Source organism: Lepeophtheirus salmonis, chromosome 9 (assembly GCF_016086655.4).
Source record: "Lepeophtheirus salmonis chromosome 9, UVic_Lsal_1.4, whole genome shotgun sequence".
In the NCBI taxonomy this organism is placed as follows: Eukaryota; Metazoa; Arthropoda; class Copepoda; order Siphonostomatoida; family Caligidae; genus Lepeophtheirus; species Lepeophtheirus salmonis.
The window spans coordinates 27,139,021-27,162,233 of record NC_052139.2 but is presented as its reverse complement, the minus strand read 5'-3'; the positions used below and the strand labels follow the sequence as shown (position 1 = coordinate 27,162,233).

At 31.7% G+C, this 23,213-nt stretch overlaps 1 protein-coding gene and 7 non-coding genes across 8 annotated transcripts; 4 read left to right on the top strand and 4 right to left on the bottom strand.

The window, feature by feature from the left end:
- Positions 1 to 292: 292 nt before the first annotated feature.
- On the bottom strand, positions 293 to 412 carry LOC121124938 (U5 spliceosomal RNA). Its single transcript, XR_005866473.1, has one exon. It is a non-coding gene; the product is annotated as a U5 spliceosomal RNA (small nuclear RNA).
- Positions 413 to 1,212: 800 nt separating this feature from the next.
- LOC121124971 (U1 spliceosomal RNA) lies at positions 1,213 to 1,379 on the top strand. The gene has a single exon (XR_005866504.1). It is a non-coding gene; the product is annotated as a U1 spliceosomal RNA (small nuclear RNA).
- Positions 1,380 to 1,914: 535 nt separating this feature from the next.
- LOC121124914 (U5 spliceosomal RNA) lies at positions 1,915 to 2,035 on the bottom strand. Its single transcript, XR_005866450.1, has one exon. It is a non-coding gene; the product is annotated as a U5 spliceosomal RNA (small nuclear RNA).
- Positions 2,036 to 2,837: 802 nt separating this feature from the next.
- LOC121124970 (U1 spliceosomal RNA) lies at positions 2,838 to 3,004 on the top strand. The gene has a single exon (XR_005866503.1). It is a non-coding gene; the product is annotated as a U1 spliceosomal RNA (small nuclear RNA).
- A 536-nt stretch (positions 3,005 to 3,540) lies between these two features.
- Positions 3,541 to 3,660, bottom strand: LOC121124933 (U5 spliceosomal RNA). Its single transcript, XR_005866468.1, has one exon. It is a non-coding gene; the product is annotated as a U5 spliceosomal RNA (small nuclear RNA).
- An 800-nt stretch (positions 3,661 to 4,460) lies between these two features.
- LOC121124969 (U1 spliceosomal RNA) lies at positions 4,461 to 4,627 on the top strand. The gene has a single exon (XR_005866502.1). It is a non-coding gene; the product is annotated as a U1 spliceosomal RNA (small nuclear RNA).
- Positions 4,628 to 5,164: 537 nt separating this feature from the next.
- Positions 5,165 to 5,285, bottom strand: LOC121124913 (U5 spliceosomal RNA). Its single transcript, XR_005866449.1, has one exon. It is a non-coding gene; the product is annotated as a U5 spliceosomal RNA (small nuclear RNA).
- A 10,544-nt stretch (positions 5,286 to 15,829) lies between these two features.
- Positions 15,830 to 22,791, top strand: LOC121124690 (solute carrier family 7 member 14). Its single transcript, XM_040719868.2, has 5 exons — positions 15,830 to 16,079; positions 16,784 to 17,174; positions 17,232 to 18,315; positions 19,069 to 19,193; positions 22,374 to 22,791. Exons 1-5 carry the CDS (start codon positions 15,987 to 15,989, stop codon positions 22,433 to 22,435), a joined length of 1,755 nt encoding a protein of 584 aa, XP_040575802.1. The 5' UTR covers positions 15,830 to 15,986; the 3' UTR covers positions 22,436 to 22,791.
- The last annotated feature ends 422 nt before the right edge of the window (positions 22,792 to 23,213 follow it).

Genomic DNA, 23,213 nt, shown 5'->3' with positions numbered 1-23,213 from the left:
TCTTACATATTTATAGAAATGTCACAGGATAACTTTAGACTTGGAGTCCAGCTTCCTATGAAATTTTTTGAATCAAACTGAAAATTCACTTGAGAAATGACCAAAAATGTTACAACCCTTTTTTCAATGAATTTCGGATAAGTGGGTAATTAATGAAGGAATAAATGATGGGTCAAATGTAAGTCAAGTAGAGTCAAATCGATAATAACAATTTAAAAAAAGTAACATATCCTTAATTTCTATCTCAAAAGTAATGTAGAGAGTATGAATAATAATTGCTGATAATTTAGTTACCAGTCAGAGAAGACCGGCTATAAGATAAATACTTAAAATCTCATTCAGTTGTTTCTTACACACGGAAATCTTTAGTAAAGGCGAAAGATTTATTCGTGATGTGCAAAAAACATGAGGTATATTTTATTAAATAGACTCATCTCATATACTTATTCACATACATCTCATGAGGCTCTCTTGAAATTCCAAACTTTGTCTAAGGCATCCTCTCCAAACCAAAAAAAAAGGAGAGGATATTTTATTTCTATTTGAAGTCCTTATAATATTGACTCTAAATAGAGATCCCAAAAATAACAGTTCACCTCTAGTAATTCCGTCTAACCCACCTCTACTCATCCCCATTCTAAGCAATGTTACAACTTAACCGCCCTCTATTGATAGAAAACCAAAAGAAAAAAGAAGGAAAACCAAACTTAGGCATTTATCACCAACCTCAAGATCAATTGGATCTACAACATATGTACTCATCCATATTCGTACCTAAATTTACCTATAGATAGGTAATTAACGTTATGAAGATGGTTAATTAATATTGGACATGTATCATCCCAATAAAGAATGAATTAAAGCAAAAGCAGTTGGAGGACCAAGGAATGGAAAATAACCATACAAGAACACTCTCTTGGCGACATGGTGTATCTCCATAAATTATTCTACCAAATTTGTCGCTAGAGGGAGGGACAAGAGAACTTGAGTCTACTACGGATGAAAAAGGAGTATGAGTCTTGGAAAAAGTTTTATAATTTCCCTAAAAAAAAATCCCTAGAATCAAGCTTGGAAATGGTCTTAACTACTGACATAGAAAATTCAGGATCCATGTACTCCAAATTCGCTTAACTCTCCCATTCTCTGCAAGATTTCTACCAAAAGAATTCCTTGTGTGTGAGTTCAAATTGAGGAGACTCCGAGTGAAGAGGCATACTTACCTGGCTAGGAGGTTAACTGTGATCAAGAAGGCAGTTCCTCAGGGGTGAGGGCCTTCCATTGCACTATTCGGTGGGCTTGACCTCCTCCATTATCCCAAATGTGGATAACTGGATAGCATTATTTCTGATAGTGGGGATCTGCGTGCGCGCTAATCCCCTCAAAAATAACTAATGAAACTCAAATAGCAAATGCTTACATCCTATCAACTAATCTTTTAACCCTTTCTACCTAAAGCTCTCTTCATAAAGTCTATTCAAAGAAACAGACAGTGAAATCTCATCCCTTAGTGAATCATTTTTATGTTTTTTCATAAGCAATATATGATATGTATAATACATTTTGTAGATAAGTTTCTATTGTACTCTAATAGGTAGGATACCCATTTCATCATCATCCCAATTATCTTACATATTTATAGAAATGTCACAGGATAACTTTAGACTTGGAGTCCAGCTTCCTATGAAATTTTTTGAATCAAACTGAAAATTCACTTGAGAAATGACCAAAAATGTTACAACCCTTTTTCAATGAATTTCGGATAAGTGGGTAATTAATGAAGGAATAAATGATGGGTCAAATGTAAGTCAAGTAGAGTCAAATCGATAATAACAATTTAAAAAAAGTAACATATCCTTAATTTCTATCTCAAAAGTAATGTAGAGAGTATGAATAATAATTGCTGATAATTTAGTTACCAGTCAGAGAAGACCGGCTATAAGATAAATACTTAAAATCTCATTCAGTTGTTTCTTACACACGGAAATCTTTAGTAAAAGGCGAAAGATTTATTCGTGATGTGCAAAAAACATGAGGTATATTTTATTAAATAGACTCATCTCATATACTTATTCACATACATCTCATGAGGCTCTCTTGAAATTCCAAACTTTGTCTAAGGCATCCTCTCCAAACCAAAAAAAAAAGGAGAGGATATTTTATTTTATTTATTTGAAGTCCTTATAATATTGACTCTAAATAGAGATCCCAAAAATAACAGTTCACCTCTAGTAATTCCGTCTAACCCACCTCTACTCATCCCCATTCTAAGCAATGTTACAACTTAACCGCCCTCTATTGATAGAAAACCAAAAGAAAAAAGAAGGAAAACCAAACTTAGGCATTTATCACCAACCTCAAGATCAATTGGATCTACAACATATGTACTCATCCATATTCGTACCTAAATTTACCTATAGATAGGTAATTAACGTTATGAAGATGGTTAATTAATATTGGACATGTATCATCCCAATAAAGAATGAATTAAAGCAAAAGCAGTTGGAGGACCAAGGAATGGAAAATAACCATACAAGAACACTCTCTTGGCGACATGGTGTATCTCCATAAATTATTCTTCCAAATTTGTCGCTAGAGGGAGGGACAAGAGAACTTGAGTCTACTACGGATGAAAAAGGAGTATGAGTCTTGGAAAAAGTTTATAATTTCCCTAAAAAAAATCCCTAGAATCAAGCTTGGAAATGGTCTTAACTACTGACATAGAAAATTCAGGATCCATGTACTCCAAATTCGCTTAACTCTCCCATTCTCTGCAAGATTTCTACCAAAAGAATTCCTTGTGTGTGAGTTCAAATTGAGGAGACTCCGAGTGAAGAGGCATACTTACCTGGCTAGGAGGTTAACTGTGATCAAGAAGGCAGTTCCTCAGGGGTGAGGGCCTTCCATTGCACTATTCGGTGGGCTTGACCTCCTCCATTATCCCAAATGTGGATAACTGGATAGCATTATTTCTGATAGTGGGGATCTGCGTGCGCGCTAATCCCCTCAAAAATAACTAATGAAACTCAAATAGCAAATGCTTACATCCTATCAACTAATCTTTTAACCCTTTCTACCTAAAGCTCTCTTCATAAAGTCTATTCAAAGAAACAGACAGTGAAATCTCATCCCTTAGTGAATCATTTTTATGTTTTTTCATAAGCAATATATGATATGTATAATACATTTTGTAGATAAGTTTCTATTGTACTCTAATAGGTAGGATACCCATTTCATCATCATCCCAATTATCTTACATATTTATAGAAATGTCACAGGATAACTTTAGACTTGGAGTCCAGCTTCCTATGAAATTTTTTGAATCAAACTGAAAATTCACTTGAGAAATGACCAAAAATGTTACAACCCTTTTTTCAATGAATTTCGGATAAGTGGGTAATTAATGAAGGAATAAATGATGGGTCAAATGTAAGTCAAGTAGAGTCAAATCGATAATAACAATTTAAAAAAAGTAACATATCCTTAATTTCTATCTCAAAAGTAATGTAGAGAGTATGAATAATAATTGCTGATAATTTAGTTACCAGTCAGAGAAGACCGGCTATAAGATAAATACTTAAAATCTCATTCAGTTGTTTCTTACACACGGAAATCTTTAGTAAAAGGCGAAAGATTTATTCGTGATGTGCAAAAACATGAGGTATATTTTATTAAATAGACTCATCTCATATACTTATTCACATACATCTCATGAGGCTCTCTTGAAATTCCAAACTTTGTCTAAGGCATCCTCTCCAAACCAAAAAAAAAAGGAGAGGATATTTTATTTCTATTTGAAGTCCTTATAATATTGACTCTAAATAGAGATCCCAAAAATAACAGTTCACCTCTAGTAATTCCGTCTAACCCACCTCTACTCATCCCCATTCTAAGCAATGTTACAACTTAACCGCCCTCTATTGATAGAAAACCAAAAAAAAAAAGAAGGAAAACCAAACTTAGGCATTTATCACCAACCTCAAGATCAATTGGATCTACAACATATGTACTCATCCATATTCGTACCTAAATTTACCTATAGATAGGTAATTAACGTTATGAAGATGGTTAATTAATATTGGACATGTATCATCCCAATAAAGAATGAATTAAAGCAAAAGCAGTTGGAGGACCAAGGAATGGAAAATAACCATACAAGAACACTCTCTTGGCGACATGGTGTATCTCCATAAATTATTCTACCAAATTTGTCGCTAGAGGGAGGGACAAGAGAACTTGAGTCTACTACGGATGAAAAAGGAGTATGAGTCTTGGAAAAAGTTTTATAATTTCCCTAAAAAAAATCCCTAGAATCAAGCTTGGAAATGGTCTTAACTACTGACATAGAAAATTCAGGATCCATGTACTCCAAATTCGCTTAACTCTCCCATTCTCTGCAAGATTTCTACCAAAAGAATTCCTTGTGTGTGAGTTCAAATTGAGGAGACTCCGAGTGAAGAGGCATACTTACCTGGCTAGGAGGTTAACTGTGATCAAGAAGGCAGTTCCTCAGGGGTGAGGGCCTTCCATTGCACTATTCGGTGGGCTTGACCTCCTCCATTATCCCAAATGTGGATAACTGGATAGCATTATTTCTGATAGTGGGGATCTGCGTGCGCGCTAATCCCCTCAAAAATAACTAATGAAACTCAAATAGCAAATGCTTACATCCTATCAACTAATCTTTTAACCCTTTCTACCTAAAGCTCTCTTCATAAAGTCTATTCAAAGAAACAGACAGTGAAATCTCATCCCTTAGTGAATCATTTTTATGTTTTTTCATAAGCAATATATGATATGTATAATACATTTTGTAGATAAGTTTCTATTGTACTCTAATAGGTAGGATACCCATTTCATCATCATCCCAATTATCTTACATATTTATAGAAATGTCACAGGATAACTTTAGACTTGGAGTCCAGCTTCCTATGAAATTTTTTGAATCAAACTGAAAATTCACTTGAGAAATGACCAAAAATGTTACAACCCTTTTTTCAATGAATTTCGGATAAGTGGGTAATTAATGAAGGAATAAATGATGGGTCAAATGTAAGTCAAGTAGAGTCAAATCGATAATAACAATTTAAAAAAAAGTAACATATCCTTAATTTCTATCTCAAAAGTAATGTAGAGAGTATGAATAATAATTGCTGATAATTTAGTTACCAGTCAGAGAAGACCGGCTATAAGATAAATACTTAAAATCTCATTCAGTTGTTTCTTACACACGGAAATCTTTAGTAAAAGGCGAAAGATTTATTCGTGATGTGCAAAAAACATGAGGTATATTTTATTAAATAGACTCATCTCATATACTTATTCACATACATCTCATGAGGCTCTCTTGAAATTCCAAACTTTGTCTAAGGCATCCTCTCCAAACCAAAAAAAAAGGAGAGGATATTTTATTTCTATTTGAAGTCCTTATAATATTGACTCTAAATAGAGATCCAAAAAATAACAGTTCACCTCTAGTAATTCCGTCTAACCCACCTCTACTCATCCCCATTCTAAGCAATGTTACAACTTAACCGCCCTCTATTGATAGAAAACCAAAAGAAAAAAGAACCTTCTAATACTATGATTATGATTATCTATGTTAATGATAATGGTTGTGTAGGCTAGACTGCATTTTTCAGACTTTGTAAATATTATGGTATTAATTTGAATTAAAATTGACTAGATATAGTTTTTTTATGTATAATTTGACATTTGGTCAGTTACTTCGTTGCTTACAAAATGTATAAGCTCGGGGAATGGATGTATTTTTTTGTTCTTTACCTTTTTTCCCTGATTTATTTTTGTGTTTATTTAATGCAACCTTTTAATTTTTATGTTTATTTAATGCAGCATTTAATTTTTATGTTATCAAATGAATGATGGTATTGAGATGAAAAAAGAATTCGAACCCAAGCTAATGACAATGAAGTAGATGAATGGAATGACAATAATGTTGATTTTCAGTTATTCTGCTTTAGTATGAATAGAATCCGATATCAACATTCTCAGTACTGCCATTTTGGACTCAGTTGGGTCCTATGCCAATGAGTTAAACTGAAGTAATTGACAAACAACTTATTTTAGTTTTTCTGCACTCCTCTTTTATGCAATGAGCAAATATTTGCTTTATTCAGGGTTAGACACCAAATTGGCAGTTTACAACCGATTCCTTGAGAATTAAAGGAGCCCTTAATATACAAAATACACCCTGGCCCTTAGGTTGTACAGGGGAAGTGTTTGGCCAAAAAACAGCTTAAACTCTATTCCTGCCACTCCCCTGAACATCAAAGAACCCTTATTATATGCGAAATACAATGTGGCCCTTAGTTTGTAGAGGTAAAGTGGGGAAAAAAATTATTTAAAGATCCTTGGCCCAAAGCAACCCAGAAAAATGTTATCAAACCTATTTGTTGATCTATGTATTATAAACAAATAAAAAATTACTCAGAAGATGACAGATATTTCAGGTACGCATCAATTTTTATTTAGTAGATTCAAAGAATAATCCCCAAACAAATTTTTACAAAATTGGGAGTTCATTTTTTTTACACCTAAAATAAACGAAATTATTTATTTTTATAGTTGTTTTTTGAAACGCCAATCACTTATTAATAAATAACTTAACTCCCTATCTAGTCAACTTGAGCTCCAAAAAACAGTTTTTTGCGTATAGCATAAGCCCACCTTTTATAACCTCCCCATAAATCGGCAGGCCCGTCATAGCTTGTGCTAGCATTAGAGGTACCAATGCACATTTTCAACCTCCTAGGTTCAATGGTTTTGTGAACCTACAAATGACTTCTACACGCACACACACTTTTTTGACAAGGAAGAAAAGGGAGATGTTTATTAGTTAACGCACTACAAGTATATTTTTTCTATCCTCCTTTTTCTTTCTTCAATATTCTGATGTCACACAACGAGTAACAGTACATAGTCAAAAGAGAAGAATAAGGGGACTGACTACGTTAGGAACTTCAATATTCTGACGTCACACAACGAGTAACAGTACATAGTCAAAAGAGAAGAATAAGGGGACTGACTACGTTAGGAACATACTCTTCCCTATGTCTTAGACTGAACTCTTATTTTTCCCTTCACTACTCTTTCCCCAGATCCCTTTAGTCTTTTGTATTTTTCTTCTGGTCAGCTGTTAATTATTACCTTGTAGTGGTGTATCACGAGCTGAATATTACTATATGAGTATTTTTGAGTTTAAAAAAAAAAAAGACTCAAGGAATTACGGGCATTTCTCGTAACTTTCCTGAATATTCGTTACTCCCTTTATTAACTTGTTACTTGCCTGAACCCTCGATACTCAGCCAAACACTTTTTACTCCATAAAAAACTTGCCTGTTTAAAATTCTTATTAATTAATTATTGAAACTGGTAATTTAAAAATTTGTCTAGTTCTCTAGAGGAGTGGTTCTCAAATGGGGGTACTTGGAGGCACTTCAAGGGGTATTTGAGATTTTAAAAGTATATTTTACAAGTGGTAAATAACTCAGGGGTGTCTGCTGGAGGTGGAGTGGAGGGGCTTTAGCCCCCAAATTACGAAATTTTTGATTTATTACAAGAAAAATTAATGTTTGATTTATTTTTAAATTTGAAATTTAATTTAATTTTCTGTGAACTGTTATGGACTTTTTAAATTTTTCTCAAAAAAATTTAATAATTTTATATTTGAATTTTTTTCCCATTAAATTTTATTTTTATGAACAGCTGTATATTTTAAATTTTTTTAGAACAGATATTAATTTTGTAGATTTTTTTCCAAAAAATATAATTTCTGTAAAAGCATTTTTTGAGAATAACTGCAGTTTTGAAAAAAAAATTCTAAAAAATTTAATATTTTGGATTTTTTTCAAATATTTTGGATTTTTTATTTTGAAAAGAATTAAAAAAAAAACAAGTCCCTCTGTCCTCCAATATATATTCTAGCGAACGACACTCATTTCACTGAAGCTAAAAATACTTTGCGCTAGCAAGGGGTACATGGGTGAAATAAATATATGCTCTAGAGGACTTTTTATTGTTTTTGTAATTGAATTAATTTAAAAATTAGTTTTATTTATTTGAATCGTAGTAATAAGTGTAATTCAACAATGAGTATATATAGTCAATAAATCAATATTTTACTATAGTCTGGCTATAACTTGTAACAAATATGTTCTAGTGGCACTGATACTCATTAATTTGAATGAATATTAATGATAATATATAGAAAAATCAGATTTTTTAGACGGCTAAGTAATTCCAATCAATATTATTCCCGCTAGTCTTTAAAAATCAAACAAATATTATTTTTAAAACGATCTGGGATTATGTGTCTACATTCCAAAAAAATAAATAAATATATTTCTACCTGTGAGAAAATATATATTCTTAATTTTGCTTAGACAGGAAGTAACTTTAGAAAGATTTACAACTTAAAAAAAAAAAGAATCCCAAGTTTTGACAAATTTCGACTAATATTCTGCTTTTTATGCCCAACAACCGAGTTTTTGTATCTTTTTTTATTTACTTCATAAAACTCGAGTACCAATTTACGAGTTTTTGCTCGTGGCTTATCACTATTACTTGGAGAATAGTTATTAATTATTCATATGTTGAATTGATACTAATCTTACCAATAGCATTGAATGAAATGAGACAAATTCTAAAATAAGGCCATTGGTTAATACCAATTACTATAAACATCCCAATCCTATTCAATACTTTTTTGAGTTCATAATACTTACAGATCAGCTTATTTAAATCATACAAATAATAGGTCATAAAAATTAACCAAAACACCTGAAAGGAAAATACACTACTACGTCTTAGTTTATTTAAAAAAGCGAGCCGTGAACATAACGATAATATATCTATGGGTTGCGTTATATATATATGTTGTAAAGTTGCGTGGATTAAGTGTTATTTTATTTTATATTTTCCCTACATTTTGAATGCTGTTGCTTGGAAATTTTATTATTATTATGGATGTATAGAGTCTCTGGGGCACTTTATAGACCAATAATTCTAATTATAACTAAATGACCACACTATTATTCGGCAAGAAGTAAACTGACTATTCAAAACAAGAAAGCTGCAGAAAATAATCAAATTATATGTTCCACATAAAAACTCATTCAAAAGAATTTTGGAAAGGAAGATATGGGTGTCTTTCGATGCTAGTGCCAAAAGTGGCCTCTCAACTCTCCCAAGACTCTATCTATCTACATATTTGATAGTTCCCTGGACAGTCTGATGTTAAGCCCCTATATCTCTTACATGTGCTCTAATGGACGGGATTGGCTTTTCCTGTTATGTTTAACTCCTCCGGGTCTAGTATGGCATTTTTGACAGATCCCATCTTCCTCTCCAACGTTACAGACTTGCTGACAGCGTAGACAGTGGTCTTGGAGACCCTAAACTGCTTGGATTATGCGAATGGAAATTCGTCAATCACGTTCAAATGTAATTTTCTCGACTTCTACGTAAGATAGAGAGCTCCGATTGTTTTTTAACTAATCGTTAATAATCTAATATATCAAATATTAATTAATTTCAATCAATCAACCTTAATTAATTATAGAATAAATAAGGGTTCCAATTTCAATGGAAGACCCGTTATTATTAAAAGGTTGTTATAATTGAATCTCAACTTCCTCTCCGGCTGTTTTAAATTTCCATATAGAAAGATAAAATATCAAGTGAGGGAAAACTTCTGAACCATACTCATTAGTTAAAGGACTTTCGAAAATCCACAAAAACGATTTATCAATTCTTTTTGTAATTTGAAATTATTTGAACATAAATAACTCCACCCAAAATGATGCTAGAGAGCTGAAATTGATGTCATTAAATACTTTGCAAAAATTTAAACTTAGTGCCGTTTGTTCAAATATAAAAATTAAAGCCGGAATATTCCGGATACCCTAACATTTTTAAGACCTTTGCAAATTCTGTAATAACTAATTCTCGATACAACTAACCATTTATAACTTTAACTAAGATATCTAATTAATTCAATATAGAATTCTTATGTGGAAAACAACTATGTCCTCTCGTCTCTGGTTTTTTTCACAGATGGGATCATCAAGGACGAGTGGGTAAACTGCAACAAATGTAAAGAAAAAAAAACTCTAGCTGCCTGAAATATATACTACAAAAAGTTAGTCTTGATCTAGAGTCCAATTGGGTAAGAAGTCGTTGAATTATGAACTCTTGTATGGTTTTAGGGTAGCTGGCGATTTCAACCGAGTTACCTCGTAAGTTCTTTTTAAATTGCAGTGTTTATTATCTAGAGCACAATATAATTATGTTTATCCCAGACGAGTATTGCTCTGCCTGCTCTAAACGAGTTTGTCTCGACAAAGTTGGTCGAGAGGCGAGAAGAAGATAGGGCGAGAGTAAGATAACAAAATAAACTACCTTTACCGGTGTGAAGGCGGCTAGGTTTCAAGGGTTTGTTTACCAAGCGTGGGACTAAAAAACTGGATCATCTCATCTCCCCTTCTTCGTTCTGTTCTATTATGAGAACGAAATTATTGAGACAAAATGTTGTATCCAATTTAAGTTTATGTTTTTAATAAGTCCTATTTTGCATGTATTGGCATCAATAATCATCTAAGGATTCTGTCAGTTATTTTGTTATATTTTAGCTATTTAAGTTGAATTTAAAGCAAGAATTTTTCTTTCTTATTTTATGTAGTAAGATATTAAATGTATGACATGTCTACCTCTCTAAAACCTCTCAAGAAAAAGTTATTGAAAGAGAAACAAAAATTGAAAAAATCAATGTTGGACGTCACCCATCTGATACGATTTTTAAAACGATTTAATTATTTCTTTGTTTTGTTGTCGATTGGAAACAGGAAATTATATTTTCGTAACCTGTATTTAAACGAAATTTTATCTTTACTCTGTAGGGATGAGACAATTGTTAGAATAATTAATTTTAATTAATACAATTTATATTGCCAGTTTATATTACCTGATACATGATCACCAATCACCATTATTTCTAAGAATATTGTCAATAAATATAGTATTCAATGGAATTAATCTTATCATCCCAATATCCGCAACGCAAGTGGAAATTTAATGAAATTTGTCAGGCATTGTAAATTCACTATAATATTTAATGCTAACATCAGTAAAGCAACGGCCCTTATAAGTCCGGAGAGAAAAAATGAATTGCTACTCTTTTGGAAAACTTGTCAAAGTCTTGCAATAATTTGAAAGGATTTTCCGATGTTTTGTAACAGCATCAAAATTAAATCAAATTGCAAGCTCAACAATTTAATCAAAAAATATAACGGAGTATTTGATTGTAATAAATTGAAGCCAATGGCTTGTCCTCCGATGTAAATTGTACTCGATCGGAATGCTGAAGATTATAAAACAAATAGGATCACTACTGCGGAACAGTTCCCTCTTCATGAAGAAGATCAATCAGAAGAAGTATTAACTCAAATACAAAGCGTAGGTGTTATTGAGCCAGAACCAGGTGTTACAGTGTTCACCTTCAATGATGGTTCCAAAACCGAATGGTAGAGGAATGATACTTGTACTGATTTTAGACGTTTAAACCGATATGTCAGGCGTCCGATTCACCCTGTTCCATCTGTTAAAGATATTACTCAATCAGTTCCTAATGAAAGTAAAGTACATTAGATTATAAAATGGGTTATTTTCAGATGCATACCTTTGGACAGAGAAAGTAATGCTTAACAACATTTAACACACTCCGAGGAAAATTTCGATATTGTCGAGCTCCGATGGGCCTTTGTAGTTTTAACGATGAATTTTGTGCAAGGATACACGCTGTTTTATGTGGAATCAAGAATGTTAAGAAGATTGTGGATGATATTTTGATATCTGGCGAAAATGAAGATGAAGTTTTACAAAAGGTGGAAGAAGTACTCAGACGTTGTGAGAAGAACAATATTACCTTATCAAAAGATAAAATTCAATATGGAACAAAAGTGAAATTTGCATGTATGCTACTATTTGGTGAAGGTATCAAGCCAGATCCTGAAAAAATTGATGGAATTGTGAAATTCCCAGAGACTAAAAATCTTACTGAATTAAGATCATTTATTGGATTAGCCAATCAATTAGCTACATTTCATCCGTACTATACAAAATTTACAGCACCATTGAAAGAACTTTTAAAGAAGAATGTTGACGTTCAAGGTCAAAAAGGACAACAAAAAGCTTTCAATGAATCAAAAAGAATTATGAGCTCAGTATCTGTTTCATCTCATTTCGATGTTGAAAATATTACAAAGTTGGTTTATGACGCGAGTAAGCTGTATGGTATTGGGTTTGCTCTCATTCAACATGATAAAAGTGGTGAATGTAATACAAAATATTTGATTCAATGTGGCTCTCGAACATTAACTCCAGCCGAAACATGGTATTCAGCAATGGAATTTGAATGTTTAACATTTGCCTGGAGCATGGAAAAATGTTTGAACTATTTAAAAAGGTGCTAATTTCTATGTGGAAACAGATCATAAACCATTGGAAGGTATATTTAATTGAGCTGATACATTAAATCCACGATGAATAAGATTTTTAGAGCGCAATACACCTTATAACTTCAAAGTTATGTGGATTTCAGGAAAAAAGAATATTATAGATGATGTGTTGTCACGATCTCCCATTTCCAAGCCAGATCGACCTGAAATGAAAATGTACAACGTTTATTTCATAAAGTCTTATCCTAAACTAAAAGAACTTGAGAAATTTGTAAGTGAAGATATAAATTATCAAGAAATGATAATGCGGTTTTGGAAGGCAAACAAATTAAGGATGTATCGAAGACACATCCAATAATTTATCACAAGTCAATTTGGAAGAATATTTCACAGGAAAACAAACTACTGATCGCGCATGGAAAAAATATTATACCAAGTAGTGCTATTAGTTATATTTTGAAGAAATTACATATATCTTATCCCGTTAATGTTCGAACCCGAAAGTTAGCCCAAGATAAATACTTTTGGCCTGGTATGAACAACTCAATTAAAACAAGTATTGAGTCGTGCTCTAAATGTATAGAAATTCAACCAATTCAACCAAAACCGACAGAACATAATAAAACGAAAGCAAGTCAACCTATGGAACAAGTATCCCTCGACTTATTCCACCCAGATACGAAGGATTTTTTATTGATGGTGGATAGATTTACCGGATTTCCTTGGGTTGAACCATTGAAAAAGACTACAACAACAGAAGTAACTAATATTCTATGAGATTTCATCACCTTACTACACTCAGTGAAATAGACATGTCGAATCATTAGTTAAAAATATGAAATGGAAAAAGTAGATTATAATTATGCCAAATTTAAAAAGCGCTAGCCGAAATTCGGAATACACCAAAGGGAGACTGTGATTCTCCAGCCGAGATTATGTTTACAAAAAGACTAAGAGGAGAATTACCAATGTACGAGAATGATCAATATAAACAGCAAATTACTTTCCAAAAGGGAGAGAGAGTATGTTTGTAAGATGAGAAATCAAAGAGATGGAAACGAATGGCCGTCATTATATAATATACTATAATATTATATAATGTAATTATAATTATCAACCAATATATATATATATATATCCTGTGTGGAAAACTGCCCTGGGGAAAATTGCCCGTGGAAGATTGCCTGGAGAAAATTGCCAGTATTTTGTTCAAACTTCATGAAAAATTAAAAAAATGCTGTTTTCAATTTGCAAAACCAAGGACTTTAACTATTTTCTGATATAAGAAGGGCTCTTTGGATGAATTTGCAGTGGGTTTTCAGGATCCAGAGGTTCCCCCGAGTACTTTGCACAACTTGAAGGTTTGAAACTATTTTTTGGTATTAGAGGGATTCCTTGGATATATTGTATGAAATGGAGGTGGTTTTTAAGGAAATTTATAATGTGTTATCCTGAAGTTTGAACAAAATACTGGCAATTTTCTTCCGGGGAATTCTACTAACTGGCAATTTTCCACTGGCCATTTCCTCGAGGGTAGATTTCCTAATACTATAAATGTATATATTTATTTTTAAGTTAATATTCTTGACAATCAAAACAGAGCATACCAGACCGTTGGACTCAACGATTTTTATTATTTATCCACATTTTCGACAATTTGACTTCAAAATCTCTGGAACGGAATTGACGAACCCCTTTATCTGGACCATAAAAGTTATTCACATTTTCATCTACCTGGCCTGCAGTTTCACTTTTTTAAAAGAAAACTATAAATTATGGCGTATTTTCTCTTTGAAGGTGTCTATCTTTGACACGCACACACTGTGTCAAACAATCACTAAACTGTCAAATAAGTTTTGTAGTACGAAATCTTATCTTTCCAATGTTATCTAGCGCATTTATACATACTAAAATATATATTACTTAAGTCGTCCTTTGGATTTCCGTTTACTACAGCTATTATATTTTGTTGAAACTTGAAAACCCACGTTTTTAGGACTATTTTAAAAATAATAATTTGATTTTTAGCGATGTAGAAGTACTTTAAGCATTTTATTTGAATATTATTTTACACATTCAAAATAGATGAAAGAGTTAAAAATATGATTTAAAATATAAATGACGCAATTGTTCTCATAGTAATTAAAGATGTTCTATTTTGGGAGATTTTTTTGTTATACACATTTCACTAATTGCATCATCAAAAGTATGTTCTCTTATGGAGGGATGATAAATTATTGCAAATTAAATTCTCTAATAGCATCAATCCATTTATGAGAAAAAGCACCAAAAAGTCAGACTTGGAAATTTTGATGAAAATGAGCATTGCTCATACTTTTCGCCCACATTTTTAACTAATATCAAAAAAAAAAAAAAAAAAAAAATTTAAAACACTCTTCATATATCACATATTGTTCTCTGAAGGAAAAGTACGGGACAACCCAAAAATCAATTGACAAACTAATTGTGTTGTTTAAAAGAAATGACAGAAATAAGTTAACAATTGAGCATCTAAAACAAAAAAAATTTAAAGAGGAACGAAAGTAAAGAATTACATTTAAAAATTCAAATCTGATTAGATTCCATTTTCCATTATAGTTTTGGTCGGCATGAACGACTTAAATCATCAAAAGATATCTTTGATATCTTAAAATCACAAATACTTTTATACGGATCTAAATTTCATTACTCAATATAACGGAGTTATTTGTGCTTAGAGGATGTAATAGGGTTTTTATCAAGTTTTTTTTATTCGATGTAAGACCTAATCTTCCAATTCAGACCCTTCTTTTTACTGGGGGTTTGTATGATTAGATTCAAGAAAATTTAAAATATAATTCTTCTTTTGAATGATGGAATCTTTTGTAACAATCGTTGTAATCTTAAATTTTTTATTTATAAAGTTATTTCATTTTGAAATATGGCTCTGAATCGAAAATGTACATACTCTCAAAATGTGATTTAAAAATAAGGCATTTAAAGCCTAACCTGCTTTAATTCAATCTTTTAAAGCTCATTTTCTTATTTTATAGCTTAAATAGCATTATGCATGGTGATTTTAACCCGTGGGAGTTCCACAACCCTAATTTGGCTGCATAGAGTAATAAAATGATCAGATTTTTTAAACGTCTTTAATAACATATGTCCTCAATTCTGACTTTGAAGAAGTGTCTAGATACAAACTAGGCAATTATGGAAAAGCAATGCCATCACTTGGTAAAATTCTCTTCTTCTTAAGAGGTTCAAAAGGAAAAGAAAGGATCTAATGTAATGGTACATTACATTATTATAATACATTGCTATGGAGAGTCGTTTCTTATTTATTTCTTCGTAGCAAGGTTTTATTTATTATTATTAATAGTAGTAAGAAATAGTAAGCTTTCATTTTAAGAAGCAACTAGTGGTTTTCTTCACTTGGAGGGAGAGAGAAATAAGAAAGAGAAAAGTTCTTAAGACTCTTCATAAAAAGGTGGAGGGGATAACCAGAATTATTACTCGTCAATTGTTTGAGTTAACATGGAAGAAAAACAGAATAATACTCAGGCTCTGAAGCGGCTATTCCGCCTGAAACAGATTACAAATTTTCAAGAAGAAGATGAAGACTCAAAGGTAAGGAAATATATAATTAGGGGCGTCCGCAAAAGTGGGGTGTAGCCCCCCTCAAATGAAGGAATTTTTGCTTTTTATTAGAAATTTATTTTGGCAGCTTGAAAAAATGAAACGAGGAATTAGGTAAATTTTAATTTTTGAGGGGATTTTTTCAAAAAAAAAACAAGTTATTTGGGAAATTTATGAAAACAGAGCAAAAAATGTAAAATTTGATTTTTTTCTTGTGAATAAAAGTAATTTTTTTGTTTTAAAAATATTTTTGAAATATTTTCCAAAGAAATTTAATTTTAGGGAATATTTTCTCAGAAAAATGTAATATATGAAATTTAAAAAAATTAGGTTCATTTATTGTTCACAGCCATGGATTTTTCCAAAGTTCAATTTATTTTGTATTGTTGTGGATTTTTGAAACAAATAATAATGTTTTTTTATCAAAAAAATTAACATTTGAAATTTTTTTTCAAAAAATTTATTGTCAAAAATTGAATATGTGTAATTTTTTAAATCTTTTGTGAATAGCTATTGATTTTTGAAATGTTTTTCAACGAATTAGTTATTGTATTTTTTCAAAAGAAATCCAAAAAACTCCCCCCCCCCCCTCTAAAAAAATTAATAAATAGTCTTACGGACGCCACCCCTAGTCGTCCTCTTAAATTTAGAGTCTATCCATCACAAGCTGGTTCTGTTTTCTTTTTTTACCATAGAATCTCAAAAAAGTTCTTGGAACTGGGGATCTCATATCCCTTGGAGTTGGATCCTGTGTTGGAACAGGAATGTATCTGGTCACTGGGATCGTTGCTAAAACCATGGCTGGTCCAGCTGTTATCATTTCCTATTTAGTTGCAGGACTTGCTGCCATGCTATCTGGCCTTTGTTATGCAGAGTTAGGTGTACGTGTTCCTCACACCACTGGTTCGGCCTATATATATAGCTATGTGACCGTTGGAGAAATTATTGCTTTTATCATTGGCTGGAACATGATTTTAGAATACATTATTGGAACGGCTGCATGTGCCAGTGCCTTGAGCACATGTGTGGATATACTTTCTACTGGTGCTATCAGTAATGTTACTTCTACTTGGGGGGATGTATGGGGTAACTAATCAACTTATACTTTCGTGTTTCTTAATCCATTGTCTTTGTCCTTTATAGACTCACCCCCGGATATTTTGGCTTGGTTCATAACCCTTGTAATGATGTTTGTCTTTGTAAATGGAGTCAAATCCTCAATACAATTAAATAACTTTCTTTCCATAATTAATTTTTTGTCCTGGGTGATAGTGGTCTTTGTCGGTCTATTCTTCATTCACCTCTCAAATTGGTCGCCATTTGCTCCTTTTGGTATAAGAGGCATACTAAAAGGGGCTGCCACATGTTTCTATGCTTTCATTGGGTTTGATGTCATTGCAACGACTGGAGAAGAGGCCAAGGATCCCAAAAGATCAATCCCTAAGGCAATCATTACGTCTTTGATCATTCTCATGGTTGCCTACGTTTCCTGCACAATCATTCTAACCCTCATGGTTCCATATGTAGAATTAAATGAGGAGGCAGCATTGGTTCGGGTTTGGGCTCAAATCGGTTACCCATTCCTTCAGTGGGTCATTTGTATTGGAGCTGTAAGTGCACTAACCGCCTCCATGTTTGGTTCCATGTTTCCGATGCCTCGTATAGCTTATGCTATGGCTAAAGACGGGCTTATATTCCGATTTTTATCGGAAGTGAACGACAAGGGTGTTCCAGCTTGTGCAACTCTTTGTTTGGGTCTTATTGCCTCTGTTTGTGCTCTCATTTTACCATTTGAGGTTCTTGTTGAAATGATGAGCATTGGTACTTTGCTCGCCTATACACTTGTGGACGGATGTGTACTTATTCTTCGCTATCAAACAGACCAACAGAAGAACTATCCTTCATTTATATCTGATACAGAGGGAGTGGATTGCGGAGAGGAAGAAGAGACTTGTCCTTCCATTTGGGGCATTCTATATAATTATATATTCTTTCATCAACTTCCAGTGGACGAACAGACTCCAGTCTCACAGCTCTCAGGGAAAATTGTTCTCAAACTATGTTTCTTGGCCCTCATTCTCATAGTCATTGTAGAGCTCCTCATCATGGATTTGGATTTGCTCATTCCAACAGTCCCATTGAATATTTTCATTTGTTTTGTTGTTGGATTTCTTTTACTTTTGATTGGATTAGTCCTTCATGTCATTTCGAAATTTCCTCAAGACAAGTAAGTGTTATTTTGATAAGGGTGTCCACAGGGAGATAATTGAGGAGCTGTAGCCGCTCAAATAATTTTTTTTTCTTGATATTAAATTAATTTTTTCAATTTTTCTCAAAAAATTTTATATCTAAGGATTTTTAAAATTTTGCTTCGAACAAATTTGTAACCTATTTATTTTTGAAATTTCGTTCCGAAAAATTGGATATTTAAAATTGTTTTTCAAAAAAATTATATTTGAAATTTTAGTTTAGAATATTTTTTCAAAAAAATTTCATTTTTTTGTGAATAGTTAAGATTAAAAAAAAATTTTTTTTTTACGAAATTTTATTCTCTGTGAATAACTTCGGATTTTTGAAATTTTTCTCCAAAAATTTACTATTTGATATATTTGCCAAAAAACTTAATTTTTTGTGAATAGCTATAAATTTTTTTCCAAAAAATTTAAATGTCTTTGAAAAAAAGGAGTTTTTTGATATTTTTCTACGAAAAATTTAAATTTTGAAATTTAATTTTAGAATTTTTTTGCCAAAAAAAATCACTTTTGTGAACAACTCTGGGTTTTTGAATTTTTCTTCAAAATATTTGGTTTTTTGAAAATAGCAGTAAATTTTTAAATTGTTTTTCCAAAAAATTTAATACCTGGAATTTTTTTTCAGAAAAATTAAATTTTTCAAATTTTTTTGCAACAAAATTCCCTGCAGACGTGTTTAAGGATCAGCTTTGACATATTTACAACTTCTTATTCAAATATATTTTCAGACAATCTGGTTTTGTAACTCCAGGAGTACCCTGGATACCTACACTCGGGATCATAGTCAACATTTTCCTCATTTTAAGACTTTCCCCTCTTACTTTGGTTCGATTCATAGTTTGGATGTTCATTGGTACGTCTTTATGGGTATAACAGAGATCCAGGAATACACCCCCTCATTTCTCTTTATTTTTTTAAACATTTTAAGGCTAGTTTTCTATTTGAAGAAGTGTTGTATAAAGAAGAAGAGGAAACAGGAATGAAATAAAAAATCGTGTAATGAATAACTAAATAAATGAAGAAAAAAAAAACTTATTCAGTTCACATCAAATAAATTGATCAAGCAAAAAAAAAAAAAAAAAAAAAAAAAAAAAAAAAAAGATTTCAATTCCTTAATGCAATACTCTGATAATTGATATCCGTTATTTTATAATTTCAAATTCAATTCTCAAATATATTTTGTTATTATACAAGGCTGGTCTGAACAGTTTCTGAATTAATTACACGATTTTTTAATTCAATTCCCTTTTTCATTCAAGTTTACTAATAAAAAAAAATGCCTTAAGTTGGTCAAAAAAAGGAAGGGAAATAAAAGTGTGCACTCTAAGTATATAATAGTGTTGAATCGGTCTCACTATAAACTAAATAGACTGGAGTCCCATTAGTTGGGTCCTAGTAGAATCTGTCAGTCCTAGGACTAGTCCTTATGGGTCTTTTGTAGCAGTGATTCTCAACCTTTTTTTTAGTTATGTACAACTTGTTAAATATTTATCAAACAAGTTCCCCTTATCCAGCACAAGGCGTTTTTAGCTTTAATTAAGCCCTGTCTGCAGAATTATACTTTGGAAGGGTCTTTAAATAAATGTAAAAATGAAAACTTTTTGCTAAAAATCATAATCTGCAGCTATTCACAAAAAGAAATTTATATTTTAAAAGCCATTTCAAATATCCTTAGACTTATTGACTGAACAATAATTTTTTTTTGGAAATCAATTTCGATATCCACAGCTGTTCAAAAAATATTAAATTTTTGTAAAAAAAAAATAAATCAAAAAGCATTAGTAATTCCCAAAAAATACTTAAAAAATCCACATCTATTCTCAAAAACATATTTTTTTTTGGAAAATAAATTCAAAAATATTAAATGTTGGAAAAAAAGAAGCAAATATTAAACTTTTTTGGGAAAATATCATACAATTACACAGAAAATTAAATTAATTATAAAATATTAAGTTTTTGAAAAAAAAAATATGTATATATTATATTTTAGTAAAAATACAAAAAAATCCTTAATTTGTTGATGCCGACCCCTTGCAGATACTCCTGAGTTATGTACCACTTGTTAAATATTCTTTCCAAATATCAAGTACCCTCTGGAGATCCTCCAAGTACTCCAAGGGGTGTCCATACCCCCATTTGAGAACTCCTGCTTTGTAGTAACTGCAATAGCTTAAACGACTTTGTTCAAAACAACGTCATTTCAGATCTTGAAGTGTTATCAAAACTTCTTTCAAAAAGACAAGTCCCCGAAGTTTCAAGTAGGAGGTTGTTTAACTCTCCAGTGGTACCATGGTCCTAGCTATCTATAATTTATTATTTTCTTCCATCTTAGCTAGGAGCAGGAATTCCACTCAGAGATTTAATAATATCCCCAGATACCCCTCCTCTCCAAAAAATCTTGAAAACTGAAATCCCGAGAAAATAATAATGCTTTACATAATATGAATACAATTTGACACTTACCGGGAATCAGTTAAACTTATCCTTCTTCACCTTCAATAATTTATGCAGACAAGTGTAAAGAATCATTTTCTTTACGTGCTCTAACCCTATCTTTGTATCTTTGATGAACATTACCCTGAGTAAGTGTCGTTATTACGTCAATAGGAGGTCTCTAGTTTGAGCCTGTTCCCCCTTCTTTCTAATAGTCATCGGACCGATTCAACATTAGTATTAGGGATGGTGCGTTAAATTCAAATTCCATTTGAGCCTTACTTTTAAGATGTGAGATCATCTTTTAAGATCTCTAGAAAAAATAATTTTTAATTTCCGGGAAATTAATGAATTTTGTGGATGTTACCCATCGGATAAAAATGTTCTGATCATATGAGTATCCAAAATTTTGGCAAGGATACAATTTATTTTACTTCAAAATGAAAAATAAAAATTATATTCAAATGAATCACTTGATAAAAAGTAACTTAACGAAACTTTTGCAATTCAACAAAATAACTTTAAAGTTAAAACTTTTAAAGTCCTTTACAAATGTAAAATGTCGTTTAGAAAAGTAGATTTCAAATGGCTATGGAGGTCAGAAAACGCCATTTGGAGACTGGAATTTAGAAACATATTTTTTATATATCAAAATCTAACAAAAAATCGAATAAACAGGTCACTCTAAAAATTGGACACCTAGTATACAATCTAAAATAAAAATTTCAAAGAAGTGTATCTTTTGTGGGATCCTTGACCTTTTTAGGATCTTAAAATCTACTTTAAAAACTTAAAATGTTATATAACTATTCCCTTCAGCATAAAATAACCTTAATGATCCCTTCATTCCCGAGTTTCTTTTTATTGCTTTGGAAATAGGTTAACAAAATACGCGTTCATGTGTGAAAATGCAATTTTTGGGGTAAAGGGGGGAAGGTGTTGGAAGACAATTAATTTTTTTTCTCTAAAGTGCTTAAAAGATACTCCACCATACAAAATTTGAGCTAAAACTTTTATTCCTTCTATTCAAATTTGCGGGATGAGTTGATATACCCAAGAATTTAAGCTATAGTTTAAAACCTTTGTTTGTTTTAAGATACTTATACTGGGCGGATATGGCCCTTTTTAACCATAATTTCTATAAATTGATCATCCTTTTATTGTTGCACAAATTATGGCTACTCTGTGGCACAACCAAAGGAATAATAAGAATAATTTGTGTAAATAAGTTGGCGATAATTAGTTAAATGCCTACTTCTGTAATTCATCATTAATTTTCAGATAAATTACTCTTTTCTTGACATTTAACCTTTTATTTGACATTAAATCTATACATTATTAATAAAAAAAGTTATGTTACTATGTCTTTTGTGATCGCAATCTTTGCAAGTTTCTTTTTATTACCTTGAAAACAGATTTAGCTGGAAATGAAAAATTATCTTTTAGAAAGTGTCTGAAGCATGCTTTTTTTGCATCTTAAAAGTTGGGATAAAATTAAATTTACTCATTTTCATAAATTAACCCTTCCCCTCTTGCAAGGATTAATAAACAATTTTGGTGCATCAGTTAAATGATTAATTTTTCTTCTTTCCTTTATCAGGGATGGTAATATATTTCAAATATGGCATCAATGAAAGTTCAGAAGCTGTTGTCAACTACTAAATAAAATATTCAAAGATGAGAAGTTGTGTGCATTCATAAACACTAACACAACATTAAACAATGAAACTTCCCGCTGCATTCAATTCCATTACTTTTAATAATAATTAATAATTATATTTACACATTATATGACTTATTTCATTCTGATGAGGCCTTATTGAAATGGTGGACAATGAGCCTCATACGGTCTAATGAATTGATTCAATTTGGAAGGATTCAACATAGATTGAGCTTGAATAAGTCTGCTCAACAAATATGCAAAAAATTATTTTTATTTTTTGTAACAATGCATTTATTTATATGTTTTCATTTCAGAGCTTAGTATTATTAATAATATTGAAAGGATTATGGCCTCATTTATGCTTTATTCTTATTTAGATACAAAATGTGGTTGTGTCGATTAGAGGAAAGGGCTATAAAAACATGACTCCAAGCGTTCCAATTATTTTCGAATTAACTGCAGCTTTACATCATAGGGAATCTTTTGCTATACAGGGTGGTCCATTGAAATCTAAAGACTTACTAATTAATTAATTAATAAAGGTTCAGTGATTAAACAAAACAAATCTGAGCATTCTAGCTTATGTAGAAGTCGAGAAAATCATACTTGAACGTGATCAACGAATTTCCATTTTGCACTCTGTAAGCAGTAGGGTGTCCCCAGTACCGCCGTCAGCAAGTCTTAAACGTTACGGATGAAGAAGGACTATGTCAAAAATGCCACACTGGACTAAGAGTTAAAGGAAACGGCCAGACCAATCCCCTCAAGTCCATGTGA

Excerpts from the sequence above, each read along its gene's own strand:
- LOC121124690 (XM_040719868.2), top strand. The coding sequence starts at position 15,987 with ATGGAAGAAAAACAGAATAATACTCAGGCTCTGAAGCGGCTATTCCGC. Across the intron at positions 17,175-17,231 it reads TACTTGGGGGGATGTATGGG|ACTCACCCCCGGATATTTTG; the intron begins GTAACTAATCAA and ends TGTCCTTTATAG. Across the intron at positions 19,194-22,373 it reads CATAGTTTGGATGTTCATTG|GGATGGTAATATATTTCAAA; the intron begins GTACGTCTTTAT and ends TTCCTTTATCAG.